This window comes from Syngnathus floridae, chromosome 6 (genome assembly GCF_059516105.1).
Source record: "Syngnathus floridae isolate MCC-2025c chromosome 6, RoL_Sflo_1.0, whole genome shotgun sequence".
Classification (NCBI taxonomy): Eukaryota; Metazoa; Chordata; class Actinopteri; order Syngnathiformes; family Syngnathidae; genus Syngnathus; species Syngnathus floridae.
The window spans coordinates 15,270,659-15,295,507 of record NC_142418.1 but is presented as its reverse complement, the minus strand read 5'-3'; the positions used below and the strand labels follow the sequence as shown (position 1 = coordinate 15,295,507).

Genomic DNA, 24,849 nt, shown 5'->3' with positions numbered 1-24,849 from the left:
GTCCTCGGGGCCGCGTCCCAACATGTTTTCCAAGTGACCCTCGTTAAGCGCACCTGCGTGAAAACTTTTAGCTTCTTTCACGTTCAAAAGGAGCTAAAAGTTTTCACGCACCTGCACTTAACGAGGGACTCACATGGACACTCCATTAGGTACACCGCCATTTTCAAGTGTACCTTATAACAGGTCACTTTATTAGGGAAATATCATGGTCACAGGTCACAGATTTCAAGCTCTAGTCCTCGGGGCCGCGTCCCAACATGTTTTCCAAGTGACCCTCGTTAAGCGCACCTGCGTGAAAAGTTTTAGCTTCTTTCACGTTCAAAAGAAGCTAAAAGTTTTCACGCACCTGCACTTAACGAGGGAATCATATGGACACTCCATTAGGTACACTGCCATTTTCAAGTGTACCTTATAACAGGTCACTTTATTAGGGAAATATCATGGTCACAGGTCACAGATTTCAAGCTCTAGTCCTCGGGGCCGCGTCCCAACATGTTTTCCAAGTGACCCTCGTTAAGCGCACCTGCGTGAAAAGTTTTAGCTTCTTTCACGTTCAAAAGGAGCTAAAAGTTTTCACGCACCTGCACTTAACGAGGGAATCATATGGACACTCCATTAGGTACACCGCCATTTTCAAGTGTACCTTATAACAGGTCACTTTATTAGGGAAATATCATGGTCACAGGTCACAGATTTCAAGCTCTAGTCCTCGGGGCCGCGTCCCAACATGTTTTCCAAGTGACCCTCGTTAAGCGCACCTGCGTGAAAACTTTTAGCTTCTTTCACGTTCAAAAGGAGCTAAAAGTTTTCACGCACCTGCACTTAACGAGGGACTCACATGGACACTCCATTAGGTACACCGCCATTTTCAAGTGTACCTTATAACAGGTCACTTTATTAGGGAAATATCATGGTCACAGGTCACAGATTTCAAGCTCTAGTCCTCGGGGCCGCGTCCCAACATGTTTTCCAAGTGACCCTCGTTAAGCGCACCTGCGTGAAAAGTTTTAGCTTCTTTCACGTTCAAAAGAAGCTAAAAGTTTTCACGCACCTGCACTTAACGAGGGAATCATATGGACACTCCATTAGGTACACTGCCATTTTCAAGTGTACCTTATAACAGGTCACTTTATTAGGGAAATATCATGGTCACAGGTCACAGATTTCAAGCTCTAGTCCTCGGGGCCGCGTCCCAACATGTTTTCCAAGTGACCCTCGTTAAGCGCACCTGCGTGAAAACTTTTAGCTTCTTTCACGTTCAAAAGGAGCTAAAAGTTTTCGCGCACCTGCACTTAACGAGGGAATCATATGGACACTCCATTAGGTACACCGCCATTTTCAAGTGTACCTTATAACAGGCCACTTTATTAGGGAAATATCATGGTCAAAGGTCACAGGTGTCAAGCATGAGTCCTCGGGGCTGCATTCCAACAAGTTTTCCATGCACATCACTAGTACAAATATAATATATATTTGTAATATAACTGATTTTAATACAGAAGCTGGTGTAACACTTAACAGATTTTTGTTGGTGGTGTGCCTCGAGATTCTTTCCAATGTAAAGGGTGTGCCGTGAATGAAAAAAGGTTGGGAAACACTGGTGTATATACATGAACACAGATCTGGGGGCTTGTTGACATAAAGCTGCTCATGAGTCTTTGTAGTAATTGTTGAAGTTGATGCGTAGGAGGAAGTCTTCCAAATGCGGCTGGTAGCCTCTGTTCACCAGCTTGGTCACCACTGAACAACAACGATAACAACAAACATCAGCCGATGGTTCTCTGACGTGCGTGGCGGGTCACCTCACCTTTGAAGAGGAAGTGCGAGTAGTACTTGAAGGTGTTGTACGATTGCTGCATGGCGATGAAGCTTGGGTGCACTGTCTCCCCCTGCTGGCTGGTCCAGGGAAGCGCAATCAGTTGTGCACGGAACTTTAGGATCAGGCTGAAGATGCTGTGGATGATGTTCATCACCGGAGCGGCCTTCTCGGTCAGCAAAGCCCTGACAACCAAGTCGTCGATGAATCAGTAAACAAATAGTGGTCAGTGCTGTCTTGAAGGAAAGCCGACTGACCTAAAAATGGCCCTGTTAAGGTAGTCGGCGTGTGTGCGATGGATGGCGTCCAGGTCGCAGGCGGCGGCCATCTTGGCGGTGAACTCGCTCCAGGACACCTGCAGGATCTGGTTGGCGATGTAACCTTGGATGACCTTGACGAAGTGCTGCATCTCGTGTCGGTACAGCTGCAGCTGGCGGAACTGCACCGAGCGCCCGGCGCCTTTCACCACCGCTGATATGCAAGCAGTGGACACACACTTTTATGATTAAAAAACGTAACTATATTTTAAATAAAACACCTCCTATTGTAATACCTCCAAATATTTTGGAAATAAGTGAAAGTTTCATTTACTTTGAAGTCCTTAAAAGAAAAAAGTTTGGGTGACATTTCAATCAGCCTCTTATGGCATCTGACATTTAATGATGAGTTTTTTCCAAAAGGTAGCAATCAATGTTAATGGCATTTTTCGTACACATTTTCGCTGCGTTTGAGCCTTTAACACGTTCGCTGTTCAAACCCCCTGCGGGAGCTGAGTGATAACAATCAATACGAGCGTTATGCTTTTTTCTTTATGCGTGAAAGGACACGCGTTGAGTGGCCTGAGCACCGCCTCGCCAATCAATAGCGGCGGATCCATAAGGCCGTACGAGGGGAAAGGGAGGAAAAAACAGCAAGTTGATGGTTCTTTATGAATACAAAGTATGTGGGGGGGGGCGAGCTCGGTGCACTCACCCGTCCTCTTGAGATGGAACCAGACGTCGCGCAGGCTCCACACCATGTGCTTGAGCTGCAGCTGGAAGGAGAAGAGCCGGTTGTACTTGTTCATGCAGGTGTCGGTGATGATGATGTTGAGCGGCCAGGCCACCTGGGGGCGCCACACACAACAGCACTTCATTTCACATGTTAACAAACATACCATCATAAAAACATGCAATGGTGTGTAAATACTTGAATAGTTTTTGCATGCTGATTTCAGGCTTTACAACCGGTGTGCACAACTTGGCCAGTAGGAGGCAGTATTTCACACATAATTCTTGAAATTAAACCCATCTAAGCAGTAGTAACACGAGTCGTTTTGGGTTGGTGATGCCGAGCGTGACCTTGTAACGCAGCTCCAGGCAGTTGAGGGAGTCGGGGGCGTGCGGGTGGAAGGTGTCGGGCAGGAAGCGCAGGGCAAAGGTGAAGTTGGCAGCCAGCGGCGTGTCGCCGTGCAGGCTGTACTGCAGCGCCTTGCTGAGGATGGAGTTGAGCACCAGAGGGGTGAGCAGCTCGCCGGGGGTCTGCCCGCTGCCCAGCTGGGAGGGTTGGAAGTCACATTTGACGTTCAATTCACTTCTTGGAGAAGGCGAGAAAAGATTGAGGGGGCCTCACTTTTTCAAACAGCCGATCACTGAGCGACTGCGCGAACTCGCCGTCCTCCATCAGCAGGAAGTGGCGCAGGGCCTCAAAATGTTGCTCCACCCCCAACTCCACAAAGAAGTAGTCCACCACCGCCTTGTTGACCAGCGACACGCTGCAGACAGAGCAAATGCAAGAATGTGACGCAAAATGAAGTTAACAACTCAAATGTCACCATTGGAGAAGAAAAAAAAAAAAGTCTGCGTTGGCCGGGAATCGAACCCGGGTCAACTGCTTGGAAGGCAGCTATGCTCACCACTATACCACCAACGCTGTGTACGACACAGATGTGGAAACTTTGTAAGAGGGGAAAAAGCCTGAAGCATTCCAGAGGCCAAGAGTAGGAGGGGGAGGGGTGGAGTAGGGGAAGGAAAAAATAAAAAAAGGAAAAGTTGTTTGGTTTTCTTGCTGGGCTACGAGACCAAGCAGTAGTTTTTTTTTTTTTTTCAGTTAACCAGCAAGAGCAAAAAGGAAAAGTGTGAACATAAAAATGGAACTTAATATGACAGGAATATGCTCACTTCAATGAATATTACGAGCAGCTTCTTAAAAGTATGTGCAGCTCAAAACGACAGCAATTAATGGTGCTAACTACTCACTGCGTGATGAGCGGGGCGGTGACCGAGTGTTTGATCAGAACCGGCAGGGAGACCATCTCGCTGAGGTGCACGGCCGTGGCGTCGGTGGCGTGGCGCAGGGCGGGTTCAGCGGGGAGGCCCCGGATCACGCGCTTGAGTAACTGGCACTCGGGGGACGATGCTGTTGCAAAAGATGAGTAGCGTCAGACCCGGCCAAGAAACGTTCCAAACGTGAACCTACTGACCCATGAGACTGGAGCAGTCTTCGTAGCGCTCCACCTGGTAGTGAGCGGACAGCGCCAGGAGATATTCTTGTTCGGATTTCTCTCCGGGGGACAAGTCAAAGCTGATGGCTTCTGACAAGAAGTGAAAGTTAGCATAAACGTTGACAAAAAAATAGTCCAGCGTTCCATTTCAATACCTTCAGCGTCCGGCTTGTGACCCGCTTTCCCTTCCAACTCGCGTTCGGTGGAAAGCGACGGGTTTGGTGCGCCCAACACAACGCAGCCCACCCCGAGAGCAGAGTCTGACGAGTGCCCGTATTGGCTACCCGGCAGCGGGGACGGAAGCGGCTCGCTCTGGGTGACAACGCAGCCGCCGCCCAAGCTGGAGTCCGAGACGTGGCTTAGGCCGCTCTCGGGGGCCGCAGCGGGCGCCGAGCCCGACACCACGCAGCCCACCTGGAGGGTGGAGTCGGAAGCGTGGCCGTGTTTACTCCATCGTGGTCTAGCTTGGGACACGTCGGACACGTTCTCGCCCACTTTGATGTTGGAGTCGGAGGCGTGGCCGTGGACGTTGGGCACGGGGAGCGGAGACAAGAAGTCGGAATCGTTTCCTCCGACTTTGAGGTGGGCGTCGGAGGCGTGGCCGTGGGGATTTCGGACGGGTCGCAGATGGACAAAGTCGGACACGTTCTCGCCCACTTTGATGTTGGAGTCGGAGGCGTGGCCGTGGACGTTGGGCACGGGGAGTGGAGACAAGAAGTCTGAATCGTTTCCTCCCACTTTGAGGTGGGCGTCGGAGGCATGGCCGTGGGGGTTTCGGATGAGGAGCGGATGGACAAAGTCGGACACGTTCTCGCCCACTTTGATGTTGGAGTCGGAGGCGTGGCCGTGGACGTTGGGCACGGGCAGCGGAGGCAACAAGTCTAAATCGTTTCCTCCGACTTTGAGGTGAGCGTCGGAGGCATGGCCGTGGGGATTTCGGATGAGGAGCGGATGGACAAAGTCGGACACGTTCTCGCCCACTTTGATGTTGGCGTCCGAGGAGTGGCCGTGGACGTTTTGGGAAGGTTGCGGCGCATCCACGTCTGAGACGAGCTCGCCAATTTTGATGTGTGAGTCTGAGGGATGCGCCGGGGAAGGGACGGCGATCCGCTTCAAAGGTGACGCCAAAGAACAAACTCGACTACAAATGGAAAGATGGGGCGCATCCTCTTTGTGTTTCACTGCCGTAGCATCTTGAGTACCCACGAGTTTGTCTCGCTCCAGACGGACAGAAGCGTCGCCTTGCCCGAGCAGCGTGGCGCCCTGAGGAGGCGGCCCGTTAGCTCGGGAGACATTTGCAGGGGTGTCGTGACTGAGGGAGAAGCTGCACTCGGAAACGTGGCCGAAGGGGCTGGCCGCGGGGAGGCTCTCCTGGACCAGAGGCACGTGCTCCCCCACGGGGAAATGGGAAAAGGAGGGATGGTTGCGGATCACGTCAGGCTGCAGTGGGGAAGAACCGCAAACGGGCCGGAGCCGGGCCAGGGAAGGCTGGCCGGCGATTCCTTCCAGCGGGCTGAAGGGGGCGCTGAAGTCGTAGTCTACGAGCTTTGCTGTGGGACACGCCTCGGCGATCTCCTCCTGCTTGGTGTGGTCGACGTTTAGCGACTCGGGGAGAAAGTCGCCGGAGATGAAGGCGCTGGTGTCCACTGAGTGAGACTCTTTGGATTCTTCAGGATTCTCTGGTTTCTTTTCCACTAACTGCTCTGAGGGACTTTCCTGCAAAGACAAAATCCTTTTTTTTATTTTTGTGTCAAATTCAAAAATGTCAGCAATGGCGCATCATGTCATACCAGTGCTGGCGGCTGCTGAGGTGATGACACTGGAGGTCTCTCTTGGCCCAAAGGGTACTTTTCCAAGATGGCCTGGTAAGAAGTCACATGACATTCGTCACTAACCTATCCTTGGCATTTAACGGCCTCACGCAACACACCTGCAACTCTTGCTGGTCCCGCGCGAAGAAGTGCGATCGAGCCTCGTCCAGTGCTGTTCTCTGCGACCTCCACAAGGCCCGGCGCTCCTTACGGGCCGCTTCTTCTGATAGGTGGCTGTACTGGGCGATCAGCTCCTTCCTGCGGTTGGAGTCACATGCACATCGAAAGTCCGCTAAGCCAGTTCTTGTCAAATCATGGCTTATTCTCAATCGGGTCTTAGCGGTCAGACCTGGCTCTCTGCTCCAGTTGCTCCTCAAGCGCTTGAAGTCTCTTCTCGCGATCCCTCAGCTCTCTGGCAAAGCTGAAGTCGTCTTCCTCCTGCTTCTTCTTGGCCAAAGTGCGCCACTGCGACAGGAAAAGCGCGTGTGCTTTATTTCCGATCTCACGGACCTCAGCCCTGTTTGAAATCGATTTTTTTTCCTACCTCCTGCTCCTGTTCCAGGTGCTGCTTCAACTCCTGGAAGCTCTCCCTTTTCCTGGCCTCCTCAGCCAGACGCTGTGACACCTGGCGCCCTGCAGGAGACAGAGCGGAGCGCCGTCAGCTGCTTAGAGCAACGTGCGCGGAGGCTCCCGCACGCGCACATCAAAAGACGTTGCCATCTGCCTCAAACAAACACAGATATACAGCTACCGCGGTGCCAAGGCACGTAAAGGGAACGGGGGGGGGGGGTTAGGCCGCTCGACTTTGCCTGGCATCCTCTCGGGTGCTTCAATGACGTGGGATGTTTGTTAGAAAAGCGCTGATTTGGTGCTGGAAGCCCGCTCAAAAAGATTCCTCAGTGCAATTCCGTTCTTAAAGCAGCCAGTCAACATGGCAACCCGGAGCCCAGCCATTTGGAAAAAGGTGCTCTCAACGGGCCAGGAACCAAGGCTGTATATCAAACATCATTAGACATGCTGTGTGTGTGTTGGTGTGTGTGCAACACTAACCGCGAATGCTCTCCAGGGTTTTGGCTGCCGACGCCCTGACCTGATTGATCAGCTCCTGGCGCGCTTCTTCAGCTCGCTGGGCCTACAAGCGTAAACGGTAATCATGTTTAAACAAGATGTGTTTGCCGGCGCCTTTACACCAGAGGGTCAAACTCAACAAAATACGTGCGCTGTAAAGATGAGGAAGGAAAATAAAAAAAAAAAGTACAGTCTTAAAATGTAATTTTAGATTATCGGGAGAAATATGCCTTAAAAGTTACTGGCGGAGCTAGGATGTTTTTTTCCTTGGAAATCTCAGGGGGTTGGCAAAACAAATGTATTTTATTTTGATTATAACCCCCCAAATTCACCTTCTAGATGTTTTCTACGTGGGAAAATTTGGAAATTCTTGGGGGGTAAGAAAAAAAAATAAAAAAATCGGCAAACACCAGAAAGTCAATTATCTCTTTCAGGGGGACCAGTGCCCCCGTGGCCCCCCCTCTAGCTCCGCCAGTGTTAAAAGCCACACCCCAAAAATAAATAAAATAATAAAAATAACACCAGAAAATCTATTTCAGGGGGACCAGTGCCCCCGGGCGCCCCCTCTAGCTCCGCCAATGTTGAAAGCCACACTAACTGACTACGTTGACCCACATACCTGCACCTCCCGACTGACGGCGCTGTGCTTGGCGATCCTCTCCATGCGTCCGCGGTACACGGCGCAGTCCCTCTCGATGGCCTCCACCTCCTGCAGGGAGAAGGTGACGGCGATACGAGGCACGGGAAGCTCCGACAAGCAGATGTAGTGCTGCAGCCACACGGGAACGAGACAGCTTATTAGACGCCGGCTCCATATTGCAACAAGCTCCTCTAATGCCGCATATTGTTTGATTGCATAATCCTTCACGGTGGGATTTCATTTTAATAACATTCGCTGTCATGTTGCAAGACAAGAGGAAAGCAAGTGGGCAAAACCAATTTCATTTGGCTACGTTAACTGCCCCACGGTTGGAGTTTGCAATGGCACGCAACTGCACTGAATGATACCGAGAGCAGGTTCTAATGCGGTTATGTTTTCCACTCCAAGTTGAATTTGTTCCGTGACCATCCTCATAAGTGAAATCGCTCTCATCTAAAATCACCTTTCCCCATTTAAGTGAACAGAAGTGCCATTAGCCATTCCGAGATTACATAGCGCGTGATTTAGCCACCAGGGGGCAGTATGACAATGACATAGGCTACTCAGTTTCTCAACTGACTCAGTGCACTTGTGAGGTAATCTGGGTCAATCAAAAAATTGAGTTAAATTTGCTACTGTGCTAAAAGCAAGAGCTAAAAGATTTGACTCTGGCGCCATCTTGAGGCAAGGAACTGTGTTGAAGTGAAGAGAGGAGCTTGAGTGAGTCAGCCATAGCCTTGTCTAATCAGGGGAGGAAAAAAGAAGTGCTTTGTCGCCATCTTGTGACATCGAAATCTGCTCTGCACAGGTGTACCTAATATTGTGGCCAGCGACTGAGCAATATGCCCCACGTTCAAACGCAAGTCACATGATCGTGCACATATGGAATCAACACGGGAAAATTAGCCGGACACAAAAAGCAGAGCAGTGTGCTGCGAGCCGTCACACTCAAGTCTCAGCACGTCCAGACGATGCTTCATCACAGGGACCTTTGTGTATTGATAAGGATTTGAAAGAGACGCTCGGTGTCCCTGTTCTGTCTCGATATTGATTTGTCGTCCCTTGCAGGCGCCTGCCTCGCCCCCTCGCCCCCCCCGCCTAAATGGATGACAGCGACGTGAACAGCAGAAATAATAACGCAACAGGCTTTGAAATATCACATTGACATGAAATACGGCCAAGTTGTCAACACCGATGACGTTTTTACGCTTAACGTCATAAAATATAGCGGCACCCCTGAAGAGGTCATATTTTTTGCAATTTGACGGGATCCTGTGTTAAAAAAAAAAAAGACTTCAGCTCAGTGAGCAGCTTCAATATTAATTCCGCGGTGGTTTTTCTTTTTATGTGTGCTGATCAGGCTAAAATCTATTTTTTTATGGGACTGAAACGAAATAGCACAATCATTAAACAAAACGGAGCAAGAAAAAAAAAAAAATCTGGAGATGCTGTCCATTCAGTCATTGGAAAAAAAATCGGCTAACCTGAGGGCAGCAAATTTTCAGGAGGTTGATGGTCTTCCCGCAGACATACACGTCGTTGGCCATGTGCCTCAGGAAAACGGGCACGCACTCCTCCACATCTTGAGAGATCAAAGTGTAGCCTTGGACCCAGAAATGTTTGTCTGCAGAAAAAAAAAAAATCACAAACATAATGTGAATTAAGGTTTGCGGAGGATTTTACATCCAAGAGCCCTTTGTGCATTGTCGCCTGCTTATCGCTCGGCCAACGAGATGCGGGAGCGCGGGGTTCAAGCGCCGGGGAGTTGATGAGGTGGAGCCGACGAGCAAATTAACCTCTTAGCCAGACAAAGCGAGCGGCGTGGCGTGACCTTGAGCGGAGCGCTGCGTGACAAACTACATTTGGGAGTAGCGTGCATGCGTGTGGCCACTTTTATGGATTACTGCTCAAAGACAATAATTGCAGTGAGCTGGAAATGTCACCTTTGCGCTCTAATAAAAAGAAAAAAAAAAGATGAACATAATTCTTCCCATGCAATTATGAAAGGCAGTACTTCATATTAGGTTGTGAGCAAACAATCCTCAGAGTCAAATTTAAACAACTTTCAAGGGGACGTGTTATGGGAAATTGATTGTTTTGTATACAAATAGTTGCTCCGCCCCCACCGGGTGGAAAAAAATCGAATAAATGTGGAACAAGAAATGACCAACAAAACATGGCTGGCTGTTTTGTTCTGCTTAGCGCTGATAATTGTCCAATAACTTGATGCAAGTCTCGGTGCTTATTTGTGCAAATATGCTGGCTCGGGTTGACTTGGGAAGTGTTTATATAATAAAATAAAATATAATAAATACATAATGCTGGCTGGGGTTCAACTTGGCAAGTGTTTTTAAAAAAAAAAAATCAATTTTTATCGACTACGGTAACAAATACCTCTGAGGCCGAGGTACTCCTCATTGACTTGGATCATGAACTCGCCATAGACGTCTCGAAACACGCCACTGTACACCCAATCGGACACGAACCTGACAAAAAGAGAGCACGTGATCCAGGTAAGCATGAAGATTTTTTTTTCTTTCTTTCTTGAGACACCACTGACCGACCTGGTGTACGGCTCACAGCTGCTCTTGAGGAGAGACAGCAGCACCGGGTAGTTCTCGTTGCTGCAGTTGTTTTGCACTTCGTTGTACAGGTGGGAGAGCAGCTTCACGCCCTGAAAGCAACAGATTTAAGTCTTCTGAAAATCTACACAGGCGGATGAAAAAGCAATTTACCACAGGGAAGGCGGGCCGGTCGCCACCGGGGGGCCCGTCCACACGGCACAGTTCCGACAGATACCTGAGATGGAAGCCCAGCAGCTTGTTAGCATCTCATTGCGAAAAGATTTTAAATTCAAGGAGACCTCAAGTCAAAAAAAAAAAAGGTTACCTGAGTTGTTGGCCGACTTTGCGGAAAAGGAAGCCAACAGTCAGCAGGCTGATTCTGGGCGGCGTGCTGAGAACGCACGCTCGGTAATAATGCAAGTACTTCCTCAGGCCTCCCGTGAACGCCTACCAGACACACAAAAATAATTTGTAATTATGAATGACACTCCACTGACATTTTCCAGGATGCCGAAATTGTTCTATTTGTATCAATTCATTCGGGCAGAATGAAGTTAATTATAAAGCTTGTTTTCCCTGCAACTTAATGTTCAATTAAATCTTACTCCAACAATCTTGCGGACAATTACATGAAGTGGCCTGTCTCGGGCGGCGAAGCTTTATGCAAATTGTACTTAATTTAAAACACGAGAAATGACTGAACGCGCTCAAGTGTGAGATGGCACTTTACTAGGCTGTTTAAATGTTTGCTGTCTTTGTTTCACTTTTTATTCGAACCGCAGCCCGTCTAGGCGGCAAAGTGGAAGGGGCTCTCAAAAGATCAGATGATAGCGGTGACGGCTGACGTACCTGGAAGACCAGGCCCTTCTTTTCGGGGCTCTGCAGCGAGAAGCGACTGAGCCTGAGGTAGTAGGTGCCGTACTGGGCCAGCTCCCCCAAGAGACGAGACACGCTTTCCGGAGAGGCTCCTGACACGCACACGCCGGGGCGGACGTCGAACTCAACACTCTTAAGAAAACGACACAGAAGCCCGTTCAGACGAATAACATTTCATCAAGTGAGATGACATCACATTTCATACAGAGTCATGTCCATTGCGACTTTATTAATACACGCTTTGGTGTTTGTTGTCCTTCTTATGGATTTTTGATGAGAAGTTGCTGGGCAGCACTCTTTGGGGAGACGCAATATCGTGCAATGCAATTTTGCAACAACTGCCCGAGCTTACGTGGCAGTGTTTCTTGAGTGCGGCAGCCTGTGTGTTATCCTTCTCCAAGCAAGACACTGTAAAAAGAAATAACTCTCATCTTCTGGAGGTATATAAAATCTTTATGGGGAAGCCGCAAATAAAAGCTCCCTGGTGATTTAATTTTTTTTTTTGTAATGAGTTGAATTTTTAATGGCTTATTTTATACGCGCTTGTGCTTTCTGCTGTTCTTGGATTAACTGTATAGTCTCAATTTGAAAAACTATAGAAAGGGAGGGGCAACTGGTGGTTCCCGGGCTGCATGTGGCCCCCGACCACAATCTGAGTAGCACCTTGATTAAGTTAAAAAAATATATATGAGGGGGTTCCAGAAAAAAAATAAACAATAACATATTTATTTAAAAAAAAAAAAAAAAACAGATGGAGAGCAGAGGGTCGAGTCGTACCTGGTTGAGAGGAAAAGTAGCGGACGCCACGCCGATCAGCACGTTCAGCAGGTCGCCCACCAGCTCCCCCTGAGAGTCGACGGGCAGCGGGAGAATCGGGGAGGGCACGCTGCCGCTGACCACCCTCATCTCACCCTCCCACAGTCGGTAGAGCTGGTCAAAGGCCTCTCTGCCGCTCTCGCTCAGGTACAGAGATTCTCTCCTGCCCGGTGGCCTGGTCACACAATAATTGGATTTGTTCTTTTGTCCTTTGAGCGATCACCAGAATCTTTGCAAAGGTGTCAGGGACTTCTGAGATCATCAGACGTAAGCCTCACCAGCCGACCGACTCCCAGCAACAGCGAACGCCGGGCTCAAATGTCCGCAGAGCCTCCCACACATCCATCTCTGGACCGGGGCTGGGCTCCGACAGAGAGTCCGGCGTCAGGTTGGAGCCAGACTGGAAGCCTTCGTCGTCAGACTGATCTAAACACGGTGGAACCTGCACCAAGCATGAGAAAGTATTTGACTGCTCGATAATCCTTTTACAACACGCTGAAGTTGAGGTGTTATTAAAATGGAAAAACTGCCCAAATAATAAACAGCCTTAAATGCATAGAAACAAAATGTATACCCTAATTGAGAGCCCAGTTACATCTACGTCGCTGGGCACAGGTGGAAGGTCCAGTCTGATGTCCAGGTCTGAGGTTCGAGTGTGCTGCAAGGCTCCAAACAAGGTCAGCCTGGTCTCCTTCTCAAATCTCTCCTCCACGTCTGTTTTAGTCCTGAGAGCCATCAAGCCTGCACCTGGCTGAGCTTCCATCAAACCCTGAGTTCCGTACAAGCGCTCCAAGGACGCCCACTCCTCCCCGCAGACGAGACCCCAGGCCCGGGCCTCCAGCCTCTGCAGCTCCTCGCTCTGGTAAGGCCAAGGCGCGGGTCTGCGTAGCACGGGCCTCTCCCGCCTCATGTAGTCCCGACTGAAGGAGGGCGGCGGCGGAGGCGAGGTACCGGACAGGTGCACCAGAAGCTCCAGGACGGAATCCACCTCGTTCAGGCCGGAGGCGGCCCCTTCCGGAAGCTTCTCCAGCAGATCCTCCAGCCTCTCAGCTTCCTCCCGGCAGCCAGCTACTCTCAAGTCAAAACATATCATCAGGACTCTGTTCCTCGGAGGCGAGCTAGGCCCCAAGGTGACAGGTGGCTTGGCGCCATCCTGGAAAAGCTTGGACAGCAGTGCACCATAGGCTCGCTTCTTCAGAGCTTTGCGGAAGCCTTCTCTTGAGACGCCTCCCAGGGCCCGACGCTTCCACGACACGCCAGCCAGGCTGCTGTCACATAGGGCAGCCAACAGCTCTGTGATGCTGGCGCTGGTGTTGCAGCCGGACTTGATGGGATGTTGAGAACTCGAATACATGGTGGAACTTCGTCCTCCAGTCAGGATTACTGGAAAGATGATTATTTATTAATTCCAAAACTATTTACAATATACACACACAATGACATCGAGACCCTCATCAGAGGGTCTGCTGTGTTTATACCAGACCCTGTCACTGGACATCCCAACATGATGCTTCCTCGTGCTGTCACTGTGGCTGCACGTGGTTAAATTTGGAAGAAACACATTTATTTTGCAGAGCTGCATGAACATATAACTTCTGGGAAGCACTGACTGTGCACATTTGGCGACGAGCTAGTTAGAGCTAACATGGGCTAAACTGCTCGACATCAAAACATAAGGTTAGCAACAGATAGGCATGTTTTCAGACTGAAACACGCAATGTAATATGAATTGGTTACCTTCAAAATGTAAATTAATGTTTACTCATTCTACAGACAGGCTCGATAGTCCATCCAGGATGCTAGCACATGCTAATTGTTTTTAGCATCACCGGTCGCTATCCTACCGTTGAGTTCACGAGCGTCCCATTCCAAACACTGTACCGGTCCGTTTGCTCCACGCCAAACGATGCTTTCTTACGTGTATTTGTTGCTGGGGAGTGTGAAAAGAAAAATAAGTTCGTGTATATGGATAATGGCTAGTCTGTCATTCATTTTGGATCTTGCAAGTCTCCAAACCGGAAGACAAAGGGCTTCCTTGATGGTGATTGGACAAGAAATAGAAACGTGCCGCTTATTGGCTAATTTCTTGTAGAGTCCACACTCATTGGTTAGCTCTGTCAGTCATACAACCCGCCGAGGTAATGATGCATTCACGTGAGGACACAAAAATAGTAAATCCTAAATATACTTGAGATACTATTTAAAAACAAATTTACTTCTTACTTTCTATGTATGTTTGGTACTTTTTAGTTGCTAATTATCGGTGATCAATAGTTATACTGTATGTACAAATATACATTTTACAATTTCTAATTCCAGTCCAATTAGTAAAAGTACAAATAAGTGGGCCCTCTGTGGCCCACAGACAATATTTAACCCCTCCCTATAAGAGTTACAATGTAAAGTAATGTAGCAGGCCAATGTAAAACATTATCCAAAGTCAAAATCTTACAAAACTTAAATATTTAGTCCATAGAATGCAATCCATAACAGAAACTCCTGTATCTGACAGTAAAACAGACTGCTAATGAAAGAAAATCTAATTGGATGAAAATGCAAGCCTCCAAACATGCATTGATATATTATTCAGTTGCCTCGCTTTTCCCCAAAGGTAGCCCCAAAAATCAGAGAACTGTCTAATTAGAATGTTTTTTGAAGCAGGTGGAGGTCGAAGGCTGCCAGCTGGTAAACAAGCGTCCTGTGCAGAAAGCGAAACTGGAAGCTGAGAAGGAACATTGCAGGAAGGAGGCCGCCTATAATTGTCCTGATTTGCACTGAATCAACTTTGAAAGTCTCCTTCTGCTATTTCAGGGCGGTGTTCAGGATATTATGCTTCCAGTGGGAGACTTAATCCAGCTCTTTGTATTGCCACCATAATCACGTCGTTGTTATAGAAAGCATTGACAATATGGTCAAGTTAAAAATGAGTTTGACTGTGTTTTAAAAAATACTTATTTTCTTAAAATGGCAGATTTTTGCCATGTAATCAGTTGGTCGGGTCAGTCTTGTTCCAATGAGAGCAATTTGTCACCTCTTCAAGTGTGTGTTGATGCATCAGTGATCATCCACAGCCGTTGGTGCTAGGCAGTCAATACCAGGCCCCTCATCTTTCTTTATTCCCATTTCATGCTTAGCTGTCAACGCCTAATTAATGTTTTCACAGTCATTCGTCAACCTTCAGCAGGGACGACAGGGATGCCAGGCGGCTATTTATTTTCTCAACTCATTTTGCAAAGCTTTGTTTTATTAGGTGGCCTCATGTGCTTTATGAAGACTGACAATATTATTGGAGGTAGCTGTGCTCAAAATATGAGAATACAAGTGGGAGGCAAATAAACATGCCAAGATTTAGCACTTGGCCTTGAAAATAAAATGGAACAAGCAGGGATTCTCAAACGGTGGTCTGCGCCCCTCAGGGTGTGTGAGGGGTCTCCCGGAGTGTGTGGGAGAGTTTCCGTAATCAGTCTAACGATACCCAAAGTTTTTTTTTTTCCAATTGAAGTTAGTTTGTTGTGTATAACAAATAAAAAGAGGCTACAACGGTTATCCGTTGTCATATTTTGGACTTCATGTTTTCAACGGGAGACAGGTCTGGACTGCTGGCAGGTTAATGAAATATTTGTTTTGCCCTATTGTGAATAGACACATAAAAATGATCAGAAAGCAAAAAACACAACATGATTGTTTCTGCAAGTCTAGCTTGCGCGCGATGGCGCCCGCGTGAGAAAGCGAAGCGCGGGAATGAGCTGCATAAATACCAGTTAACTTCAAAAAGAAATTGGCCGCGTAGCAAATAGGAGTCGGCAGCCCAAGGTGATTGTAAATCATGCAATATGCATGGGCGGAGAGACTTCCAATTGAAGCCAATCACTATTGGAAAAGTGAAAAGAAACACAGGGGCGATATGAAGGGCATATTGGCCTCCAAGTTTATTCACACAGGAGCGCATGATGAAATCTCGATGTAAGAGCTCCCCATCCACACACACACATGCGCGAGCACGCACGCACGCACCGCCGCATTGGTTCAATTAAATTAACACACGCAGATCAGATACAAAAGCCGAAGCAACTTTGACTGCTGCACGTCATCCACAATAAAAACACATTCAATTGGACTAAAAAATAAAATAAAGACTCAACACAACAGCTTCATCTTCTTTTTTTTTTTCTTCCACGACTCAATGCATAGGAGTATACAGTCAGAATACAGTATTTCAACATGTTTTACAAAGATTGATACGGTATAGGAAACGAGAAATCATAAAAAGAAAATAACTGCACAGCAGTAAGAAAAGTCATTTTGTGGAATATAGGTATAAGTCATTTATCGCACACACCGTGGAATAGCTAAGAAAACACAGGGTGGGAAAAATCAACACCACTGGAACAATTTTTGCGTTCTACTACAGAAGAAAACCCCGCCCACCTGCACCCCACTTGTCTTATTTAGGAATGTTAAACATTTGAATGGGAGAAAAAAATTCATATTTGGCTTTTTTTGGCCTACAAAGCTCACACCACAGACACCCAAAAGAAATGCACACTTATCAACACTGCGACCATCAATATATATATAAAAAAAAAATCACTATGAAATGTTTTCTGCCTATTGGCAGTCGGGGTGGGATACGAATTAAAATGGCGATACAGTTGCCGTCCGATATCAGATCGGTATAAACATCACATTGATCCGATTATGTACCTTTTCCTCCAATATGCAGTGATTCTCAAAATATGGTGGTCACATACAGTTCATTACTTTTTTTAGACCGATACCAGTACGAATAGTCACTATTTGAGTACTCACCGATACTGTAGTACTTTTGATAAATACAATTTTGTGATGTTTCAAAATTGCTGGGGTATAGCGCCAACTACTGCCAAGGAGGACTTTACGTTATATATTTAATTTGCCTTTAGTATCGGTGGCTGGTATCGACAGGCTCCAAAATGACTCAACACCTTCAAATAAGGCCGGTATCGGTCCGATACCTGGTGTCGGTATTCGCCCATCAATAATTAGCATTTAAATTTGACATCAACTAAATTTGAAGTAAATCATAATGAAATACAGTTTTGATTCATTTCCTATATCGATTAATATAATGCCACAGCATGTTACAGTAACATAAAATCCACTTTCAAGAAATTAACCTCAGTCTTGATGCTACTGGGTGTAAACAGTTTGAGAACCACTGCAATATCAGAATTCTTGCTGTATCAGTAAAATATTGCGATTCCCACCCCTAATTGGCACACACACGCACGCACGCACACACACTTGGCTGCAGCAGGGCATCTAAAGCATTTTAGACAGCACACACAATATCACAAGTCCAAATACATTGCTGTGTCTATAGCACTATCGTCATCATAGATTACCGAGAGAATAATTTAGAAACATTATATGTATCATCCTATTCAATAAGGCACATTTTTGGTCAAAGAAAGGCTCTGAAAGAAGCTTCTTGCATCGACTCTGCCAGTGAGAGGAGAAACGCCCGGCCCGGGTCCCCAGGGCTGATGCCGTTAGGTAGGCTTAGCTGGGTGGGCGGGGCCAAGTGCTGTCGTGTTCTCGATGTCAGAGCGTGCAAGGCGGGACAGGTAGGCTTGAGGTCCGTGCACCCCCCCCCTCCTCCCCCTCCCTCGCAAAGGCAGGGTTTAACATTCTGGGGGGGTTCTCTCTGGAGTTTGTTATTCTCCACAGCTACACACAACCACGGTAAGGTTCCAACATGACCATAGAAAGGTGACTAGACACAAGGTCGGGCGCTCATCATGCTACACACTCCTACAATGACATCATCCATTTTCCAGATGATGAAACGTCACCGGTACTCGCCCCCTCCCCACCCTGCTTCCACACACAAAAAAAAGTCTAACGAATATATACAAGCCATTTTTGTTCAAGATGTACCGCTTGAGGAGCAGCTGCATCCCTCTGGCAGATGATTGACAGCAATCAGCAAAGGGCTATTATATAGCTTCAAGAGGCAGGATGCTTGATGAATATTTGGACAACAGATATACATACAAAAAAAAAGATGAATGGCACAGGAGCATCTTAATAATACTAATCCAATGCAAACATCTTGACTATTATTCTATTGCTGAACTGCTACCATAGGCGGATGAGTTTAATCAGCTTCGTGTCACCAGAATTTAGCAGTTGACCTTTTCAAGCTAAAAAAAAATGCTTATTATGTCATTACACAAGAGTGTATTGACAAAATAATTACAGATGTGGGAAGCCTTTACCAAGACCTTTAATTTGATACGCGACATGATGTGGTTTGTTGCAATTGGATTTTTGACCTTACTACTCGTGAATAATGATTCATTTTTTTCCACCCCCTATTAAATTCTGGTGATGTTTGTGAGCTGATGAGATTTGAGGGCAGCTCATCGCAGGGCTGATGTGAATGAAAACAGTAAGATAGCAGCAAAACGAAAATATTAAGGAAAGTGGGGGGGAAAAAAAAAAAGACGTTGAAATGTTCTTCTGTGCTTTGTTTTTTGAAGTGGAATGTACCATGGCACCGAACACTAAAGGGAGACAGACTGACAGCGCTGTCTGTCAGCAGCTTCCACAAAGCACGCACGGCTTAAAAAATAATTCAAAAATATATCTTGCTGAGTCGTCATTCACACGAGCCTGTACATTGTCCTTGTGTGAGGACCCTTTGGTCTCAGTCAAAGTGGGGGCGCGGGCTCCTGTCAAAATGGAGGGGGCGGGGCTTCAGGAGAGGGGGTGGGGTCTATTGACAGGAAGCGGGCGCCACTCGGCCCTCACGCCCGACTTTAGGCATCCCGTGCGCACGCATCCGCTCTTCAAAATCAGCCGCTCTCCAACCACGGTGTAAGAATAAAAACACGATCCGCACCACCGAGTGATCCATTTAAAAAGATAATTTGTGTGTATGTGTGTTTCCTTATAAAGCTCTTCTTTTTTTCCGGCGATAAAGACAGATTAAAAAAAATAGATTGTACAATTCTCCGAAGGAAAAGAAATTGAACATCTGATTATCTCCTGCCACAGGGGCTTACTTCTCTCTCTTTCGACATTTCCCGTGATGCGTGCTTGAGGTTTGGCAAGTGAGCTTTAAGGCGTACCTTTTTTTTTTTTTTTTTTGTTCCCTGTCTTTGTCGACAGTGTAACACATCATCAACTCGCTTTGCTCTCCGTATGCATTTCAATGATACACCACACGGGAGAACGTTATTATTATTAGAATATTGTCCCAGGGCAATAACGCACGCCACTCCCGTCTCGCTGTGATTTATCAAGCGGAAAACAAGAAGAAATAAGCCCCTGTAGTCACTGGCAGGATCCCGCCGATTATCCCGCCAGTCTCCGTCTGCCCGTTAGAGATCCGTCACTTTGTTTTCCAGGGTGGCTGCTATGTGCTGGAGCCGCGAGGTCAGCTGCTTATTCTGCGCCGCCGGGTCCTCGTCCAGGGATGAGATGATCTGGGAAGAGGTGAAAAAGGACTTGGAGGTCAAGGACACCAAGGGCAAGTGGAAGAGGTTGTTGATTAAGCGTGACGCGGCTAGACACGATTACACGACTCGTTTCCATCAGCGGCCACGGCCAATCAAAAATGTCATGTTTAATCACATGATCTTGATCCTGATTTTTTTTTTTTTACATTTAATGTAAGATCTTTTGCAATCGGTAGTCAGCCAACCACCAGGGGGCGACACATGATTGAGGGTGATGCTTTTGGTTTTAAATAAATTAAAAAAGAAATAAAATGCTAATAAAAAATAAAAGTAAAATAAAAATAAATACACAAATAAATAAATAACAGGAAATAAATAAAATACTAAGTCCATGTACGATGCAGTCTTTCACGATGGAAATGAACAAAACGTCTAAATATAAGCCACAAAGTAACTTTGCCCGAGGCTCAATGCCCAAATAGCCAGCTTAATTTAAAATGCCATCCTATTTCTTCATAAGCTTATGTTGATCCCTTTTTTTTTTTTGTGACCTCAAGTGGCAACACATAATGGACACTTTCAAGCATAATAAAAAAAAAAATCAATTCCCAGGGCGCAATTTTCCAATTCACATCCTAGAGAAATGATTCCAATTAAAATTGCACGCAATGACTCTTCAGGCATGTCAAGCAAAGGACGCGGGAGGAGGGAAAAGCAATAACAAAAGCGGGCAGTGGTGCGTTCATTGGATCGGTGCGCCTTTGGGCCTCTTACCCCGTCGTAGTACTTGCTGGCGTACCGGTACAGCTGATGGAGAGCCACTTGTGTGTTCAGCTTATCCGTGTGAGACTGGCCGCAAAACGTCGACAACAACAAAAAGACAGCAACAATTAAAAGGCGGACGGAGGGTGTAAACTGGAAACAAACGCCAGACAAAACGGATGCAGGATCATTTATTTATTTATTATAATAAATAAAATATTCAATTAAATGTGTTTCCTTATTTCTTTTACCCATAATTACTGAAAAAAAGCAATTTAAAAAATTGGCCCGACTGACTCAGCGCTAACCTTGCCTTTTGTCACATGCGCGACTTTTCCACCGCCGCTATTAGCAGCGTAAGCAAAAGGAAAATGGCGCCTGCGTGTGTTTGTGCCTTACCCGCGAGACCTCTGCCAGATGAGTGTTCATATCCTGGTCACTGACGGGGACCATCTGTCTGATGCCCTTGTAATAGCTGCCGCACACACACACATGGACGGCGTTCAAATTGTGAAAGACACCGACATCTGCGAGGCTAAGTTGCTGACGGAGCTTACTCATCCACCATCTTCTTGTAGGTCGAGATCTCCTTTGCATAGAGAAGTTTGTTACTCGGGGAGTCCTGCAGAGACATAGAAAGATCTCGTAAACGTTTACGGAGGTGCCTTGATTTGAGCGCGGGCTGACGAGCGAGCGCTCACCCGACTGAGCTTGTGCTCAGTCTTGGTGCAGGCGTCCATGAAGGTCTGCGCGATGACGGAGAGCGAGGCGTCCACCACTTCCGACACGTGCACGTCAAAGATGAAGTGTGGGTTCTTCAGGATGTTCACCCAGAAGCGTAGAGGCAGGCTGCAAGAAATACAATGGGAACACAACTCATTAGGCAAAACTAACTTTTGTTAACAGTAAAAATCAAATAGACTGAACTTCTGATCAGATCGGTAATAATTATTATTTTTTGCTCGGGTGAAGCCTAACAATTTAAAAGTCGGCAAACAATTTCTGGGAAAGTTGAAGAATTTTGAAAGCCAGAGCGTTCTGGCACCATCAAACAGAATCAATGGCATTTCCTTTAACTCAATTCTTAATCATGAATAATTCAACGGGAGCTTTAAGCGCTCTCCCATCCCCTACAATCAAAAAGACAAACACAAGTGCTCCAAAAAGCAAACAAAAGGGATCTGAGCCGAGCCGAGCCAATCCACGGCCATCCAGCCACGCTCGTCGGGGCCTCGCCAAAGTCTGACCTTCAAAAATCCTGCGGCAACTTTTGAGAGCTAGCGACGGCACGGCGCGGAACGCTTGACGACGCGAACAGATTTCCCCTCTGAAAACAAAACTTCATTCTTTCCTAAAAATAAAGATGCATACATACAAAACATCTTCACCGATCTGCCCAAGTGAGACATGAAAGGCGTAGAGTGTAAAATAAAATGCCGGGCGGGCAAGAAAAAAAAAAATCTCAGGAGGGTGTACAACCCAAGCATAAAAATAACATCGTTGCAACAATCCAACAATTAAATTAGCTTGGGACACAATTACCATGTTTGTTTGTTGTTCTGCCTCATACGCACATTCATATTTAATACATGGCCCCGCACTGATTTGATAAACATGACGGCTGGATGCCGAGTGCGCGGCGCCGAGTAATTAAATCGCTCATCGCCTGTCCTTGTGCCAGCGCTCGCTCGCTCGTTCTCGCTCAGCCTGGCGTCAATCACAGACATCGACATGCAACACGTTGTCTGGGGCGCCCCCAACTCCGCCGGCGTGACACTAATTTATGCGCTTAAATGTCACACGGGAGCGGCGCGATTGCAAATGTGCAAGATGCGTTGGGATCTCTTTCTTGGATAATCAACTTTTGTTTCTTGGGAGAGTTATTCCGCACACAAATGTAGATTAGACACCTCAGTGGAAAGTTAGTGCTGAAGTTCAAAGTTGGAATTTGTAATGTTACCAGAGTCAATTTGTAATGCAAGAAAAAAAAGTTTTAATTATTTGAGAACAAAGTCTTGAATGACAAGAAAATAAGTTTAGATTTGATCAAATAAATATAATTTTAAAATAAAAAAAGTCATAATAACACAGATATAGTCAATACGATATGAGACTTGCGTTGTAGTATTGTGTGAAGTCACAATAGTACAAGAAAAAAAATAGTAACAAAGAAAATCGATAATGTAACAAGACAAAAGATGTAAGATTAAGTTAGAAGAAAAAAGTCAGAAAAAAAAACTGAAAAAAACAAAACAAACTATGTGCTTTACAACAAACCACCACAAGAGGGCGCCAGGGCAATACTTTTACATTAAACATGGCTTTGGCCTGCCAGTCCAAAATACATGGGGGTTCACTGTGCATCATTTTTAAAAACTCATTAAGAGTCCAACATTTCCCTCCCAATTTCTTGCCCACTTTAATCGATAGCCTACCTGTTGGTCTTCCAGATGTGTATCGTCTCTTCATCCACATTGTTGTGCTTCAGCGCCTGCTCGTCCAAGAAGTCAAAAAAGTATTTGACCGCCGGTGGCACCACGGCCCCGGAGCACAGCACGCTGCGGAAGAAATCATCCACAAACTGCTGCAACGTTCCCTAAAAGAAACAACAAAACCCAAACGAGTCAGAGAGAAGTTAAGGTGGCCAAAATTGGCGAAGAAATGTGCACCTTGACTGAGAGCAGTCGGGTGAGATATATCTCAGTGATGGCTTTGGTCATGGACTTGTCTTTTATGCTGCCCCGTTTGGACTTGACCTCATCCAGTTCGTCGGTGGGCCTCACCAGGTGAAACACCTTGTCGTCATCCAACAGAGCGTTCCCTGAAACGACATTGGCGTCGTTACGCGAGCGTTTGTCGGCGGCCGGCTGAATTTGAACCAAGGCGCAGAGGACATCAAAGACAAAGGTCGCGAGTAAAAATAAATAAAATAAAATACAATAAAATACAATAAAATGCCTGAATTTCCCCACCCCAGGGATCAATAAATGTTCAATCAAAATAAAAAATAAAAAATAAAAAATAAAAAATAAAAATAAAATAAAATAAAAATACTTACGCTCCTCGTGGTTATCCTGGTTCTGCTCGAAGTTCTGCTGAGTGTGGAGAACCCGTGACAAGACTATGGTGGCGTGGTCGCGGACCTGCAACACACAAAACACGACTGAACATCTCGGACCGGGCCTCCGCCAAGATCGATATATCCTCGGCCACATAAATCAAATAAAAGTTGTGAGGGGAGTTTCAAAGTTACAAATAAAAATATATAGATATTTTGGGACCGAAGTAACATTACAAGTTCTTCTTTGGCCCCTCCTTTGAAACTTTAAATTAGCTAGCCAGTTTCTGCATCAATAAAAACTCGGTCGAGGTACCGACACTCCAAGTCCTCACATGGTCGTCCTCATAAGTCTTCTTTCATGGCCTTGAACTCAATCCTAATCAATACAAGCGAGTGGACACAGCAGCCACGGCGGGTCTTCACCCGGCCATTTTCTTCACAAAACAGTGGTATTAGCGGCACGCGGGATCCATAGATTCAGCTTTTAACGGACAATCCGAGAGTTAACGAGAGCGGGGCGTCGCAGAAGAATGAAGATTTAGACGCATGAAAGGCGCCACAGAAGGGGGGGATATTTGTGGCTGACCTTTGTTTTCACAGGGTCGATGCGGTGAAAGCAAGATTTAGAGGGCTTCGATTTGAACTAAATGCTCCTGAGGAGGGATTGGAGTGCTTTTCTCCTTTTGGTCCGCCATGTAATTCGAGTGGGACGGCTAAACAGCCACGACATTGGGTACACCCGTATGAGCTGAAACGAACACTATTTGGCCAAAGTATTTGTAAGGCATTATGTTGTAATACGACAAGAATAAAATAGCTGAGGCTAGCATACTAGCTAATGCTAATAATCAGTAATCACGAATGAAAGTTAAATTCATATGAAAACAAATCATCAAAATGGAAGAAACACTGAACAGTTTTTAACAATGGTACTTGTAAAGTAACGAGAATAATGTCGTAGTCTTATGAGAACAAAATAAGTTACACGGGAGTTACGTACGTTGTAGTGAGCCAGTGTGTTGACGCGTTTCCATCTGCCCTCTTTCTGGGAGGTCAAGTCCAAATCGGACAGAATCTGGCCTGTGGAGCCTGGACGCCACTCTGTGAGGGGAAAAAAAAGGCAAAAAAAATATTTTAATAATAATAAATATAGCTTAATAATAATAATATTTAATATATAATATTAAATATGAATTACTATTATACATATATATATATATATATGTGTGCTGTGTGGAGACGAGATAGCTGACTTTGTCAGCAATATTGTAAAAGTAATTCCAAAGCTGATTGGCAGCTCCGCACTTTTGAATGGAGATGAGATTCAAGCGCGGTGCAGACCTGGGTGAGGGCTCATTTACAATTAGCGCCACATGAGAGGGTTATCGTCCCGATGCGCTACCAAAGGCGACAGATCTGCACTTATCTGAAACGCAGAACGGAATGAGATCGGCTGCGTGCGTGGGAATCGGGGGTGGGGGGCAAAAAAAAAAAAAGTCTTTGATGTG

At 46.4% G+C, this 24,849-nt stretch overlaps 2 protein-coding genes and 1 non-coding gene across 5 annotated transcripts in view; all 3 read right to left on the bottom strand.

The window, feature by feature from the left end:
* Positions 1-629: 629 nt before the first annotated feature.
* On the bottom strand, positions 630-14,083 carry tubgcp6 (tubulin gamma complex component 6). Of its 2 annotated transcripts, none has more exons than XM_088379485.1 (25): positions 13,918-14,083; positions 12,648-13,456; positions 12,352-12,515; positions 12,035-12,248; positions 11,231-11,389; positions 10,707-10,828; positions 10,553-10,616; positions 10,382-10,491; positions 10,212-10,303; positions 9,302-9,441; positions 7,797-7,946; positions 7,160-7,241; positions 6,654-6,742; positions 6,459-6,574; positions 6,229-6,367; positions 6,089-6,160; positions 4,454-6,014; positions 4,278-4,385; positions 4,054-4,213; positions 3,428-3,569; positions 3,157-3,351; positions 2,789-2,921; positions 2,074-2,287; positions 1,808-2,001; positions 630-1,740 (listed from the first exon to the last, which is right to left on the bottom strand). In XM_088379485.1, the coding sequence occupies exons 2-25, from the start codon at positions 13,425-13,427 to the stop codon at positions 1,649-1,651; spliced, it is 5,292 nt and encodes a 1,763-aa protein (XP_088235611.1). In that variant the 5' UTR covers positions 13,428-13,456; positions 13,918-14,083; the 3' UTR covers positions 630-1,648. The 2 variants fall into 2 exon arrangements, with proteins under 2 accessions (XP_088235611.1, XP_088235610.1); XM_088379484.1 differs by having other exon boundaries at positions 631-1,740; positions 4,278-4,388.
* On the bottom strand, positions 3,656-3,727 carry trnag-ucc (transfer RNA glycine (anticodon UCC)). The gene has a single exon. It is a non-coding gene; the product is annotated as a tRNA-Gly (tRNA).
* A 1,895-nt stretch (positions 14,084-15,978) lies between the features above and the next one.
* The window catches only part of plxnb2b (plexin b2b), a 105,577-nt gene continuing 96,706 nt past the window's right edge, over positions 15,979-24,849 (bottom strand). For both annotated transcript variants that reach the window (XM_088378545.1, XM_088378547.1), the window contains 9 exons: positions 24,342-24,442; positions 23,339-23,423; positions 22,950-23,101; positions 22,716-22,876; positions 20,982-21,129; positions 20,838-20,902; positions 20,680-20,755; positions 20,293-20,367; positions 15,979-19,545 (listed from right to left, as the gene is read on the bottom strand). In XM_088378545.1, coding sequence (XP_088234671.1) covers positions 19,441-19,545; positions 20,293-20,367; positions 20,680-20,755; positions 20,838-20,902; positions 20,982-21,129; positions 22,716-22,876; positions 22,950-23,101; positions 23,339-23,423; positions 24,342-24,442 — 968 coding nt within the window. In that variant the 3' untranslated portion in view covers positions 15,979-19,440. The remainder of the gene's footprint in view (positions 19,546-20,292; positions 20,368-20,679; positions 20,756-20,837; positions 20,903-20,981; positions 21,130-22,715; positions 22,877-22,949; positions 23,102-23,338; positions 23,424-24,341; positions 24,443-24,849) is intronic.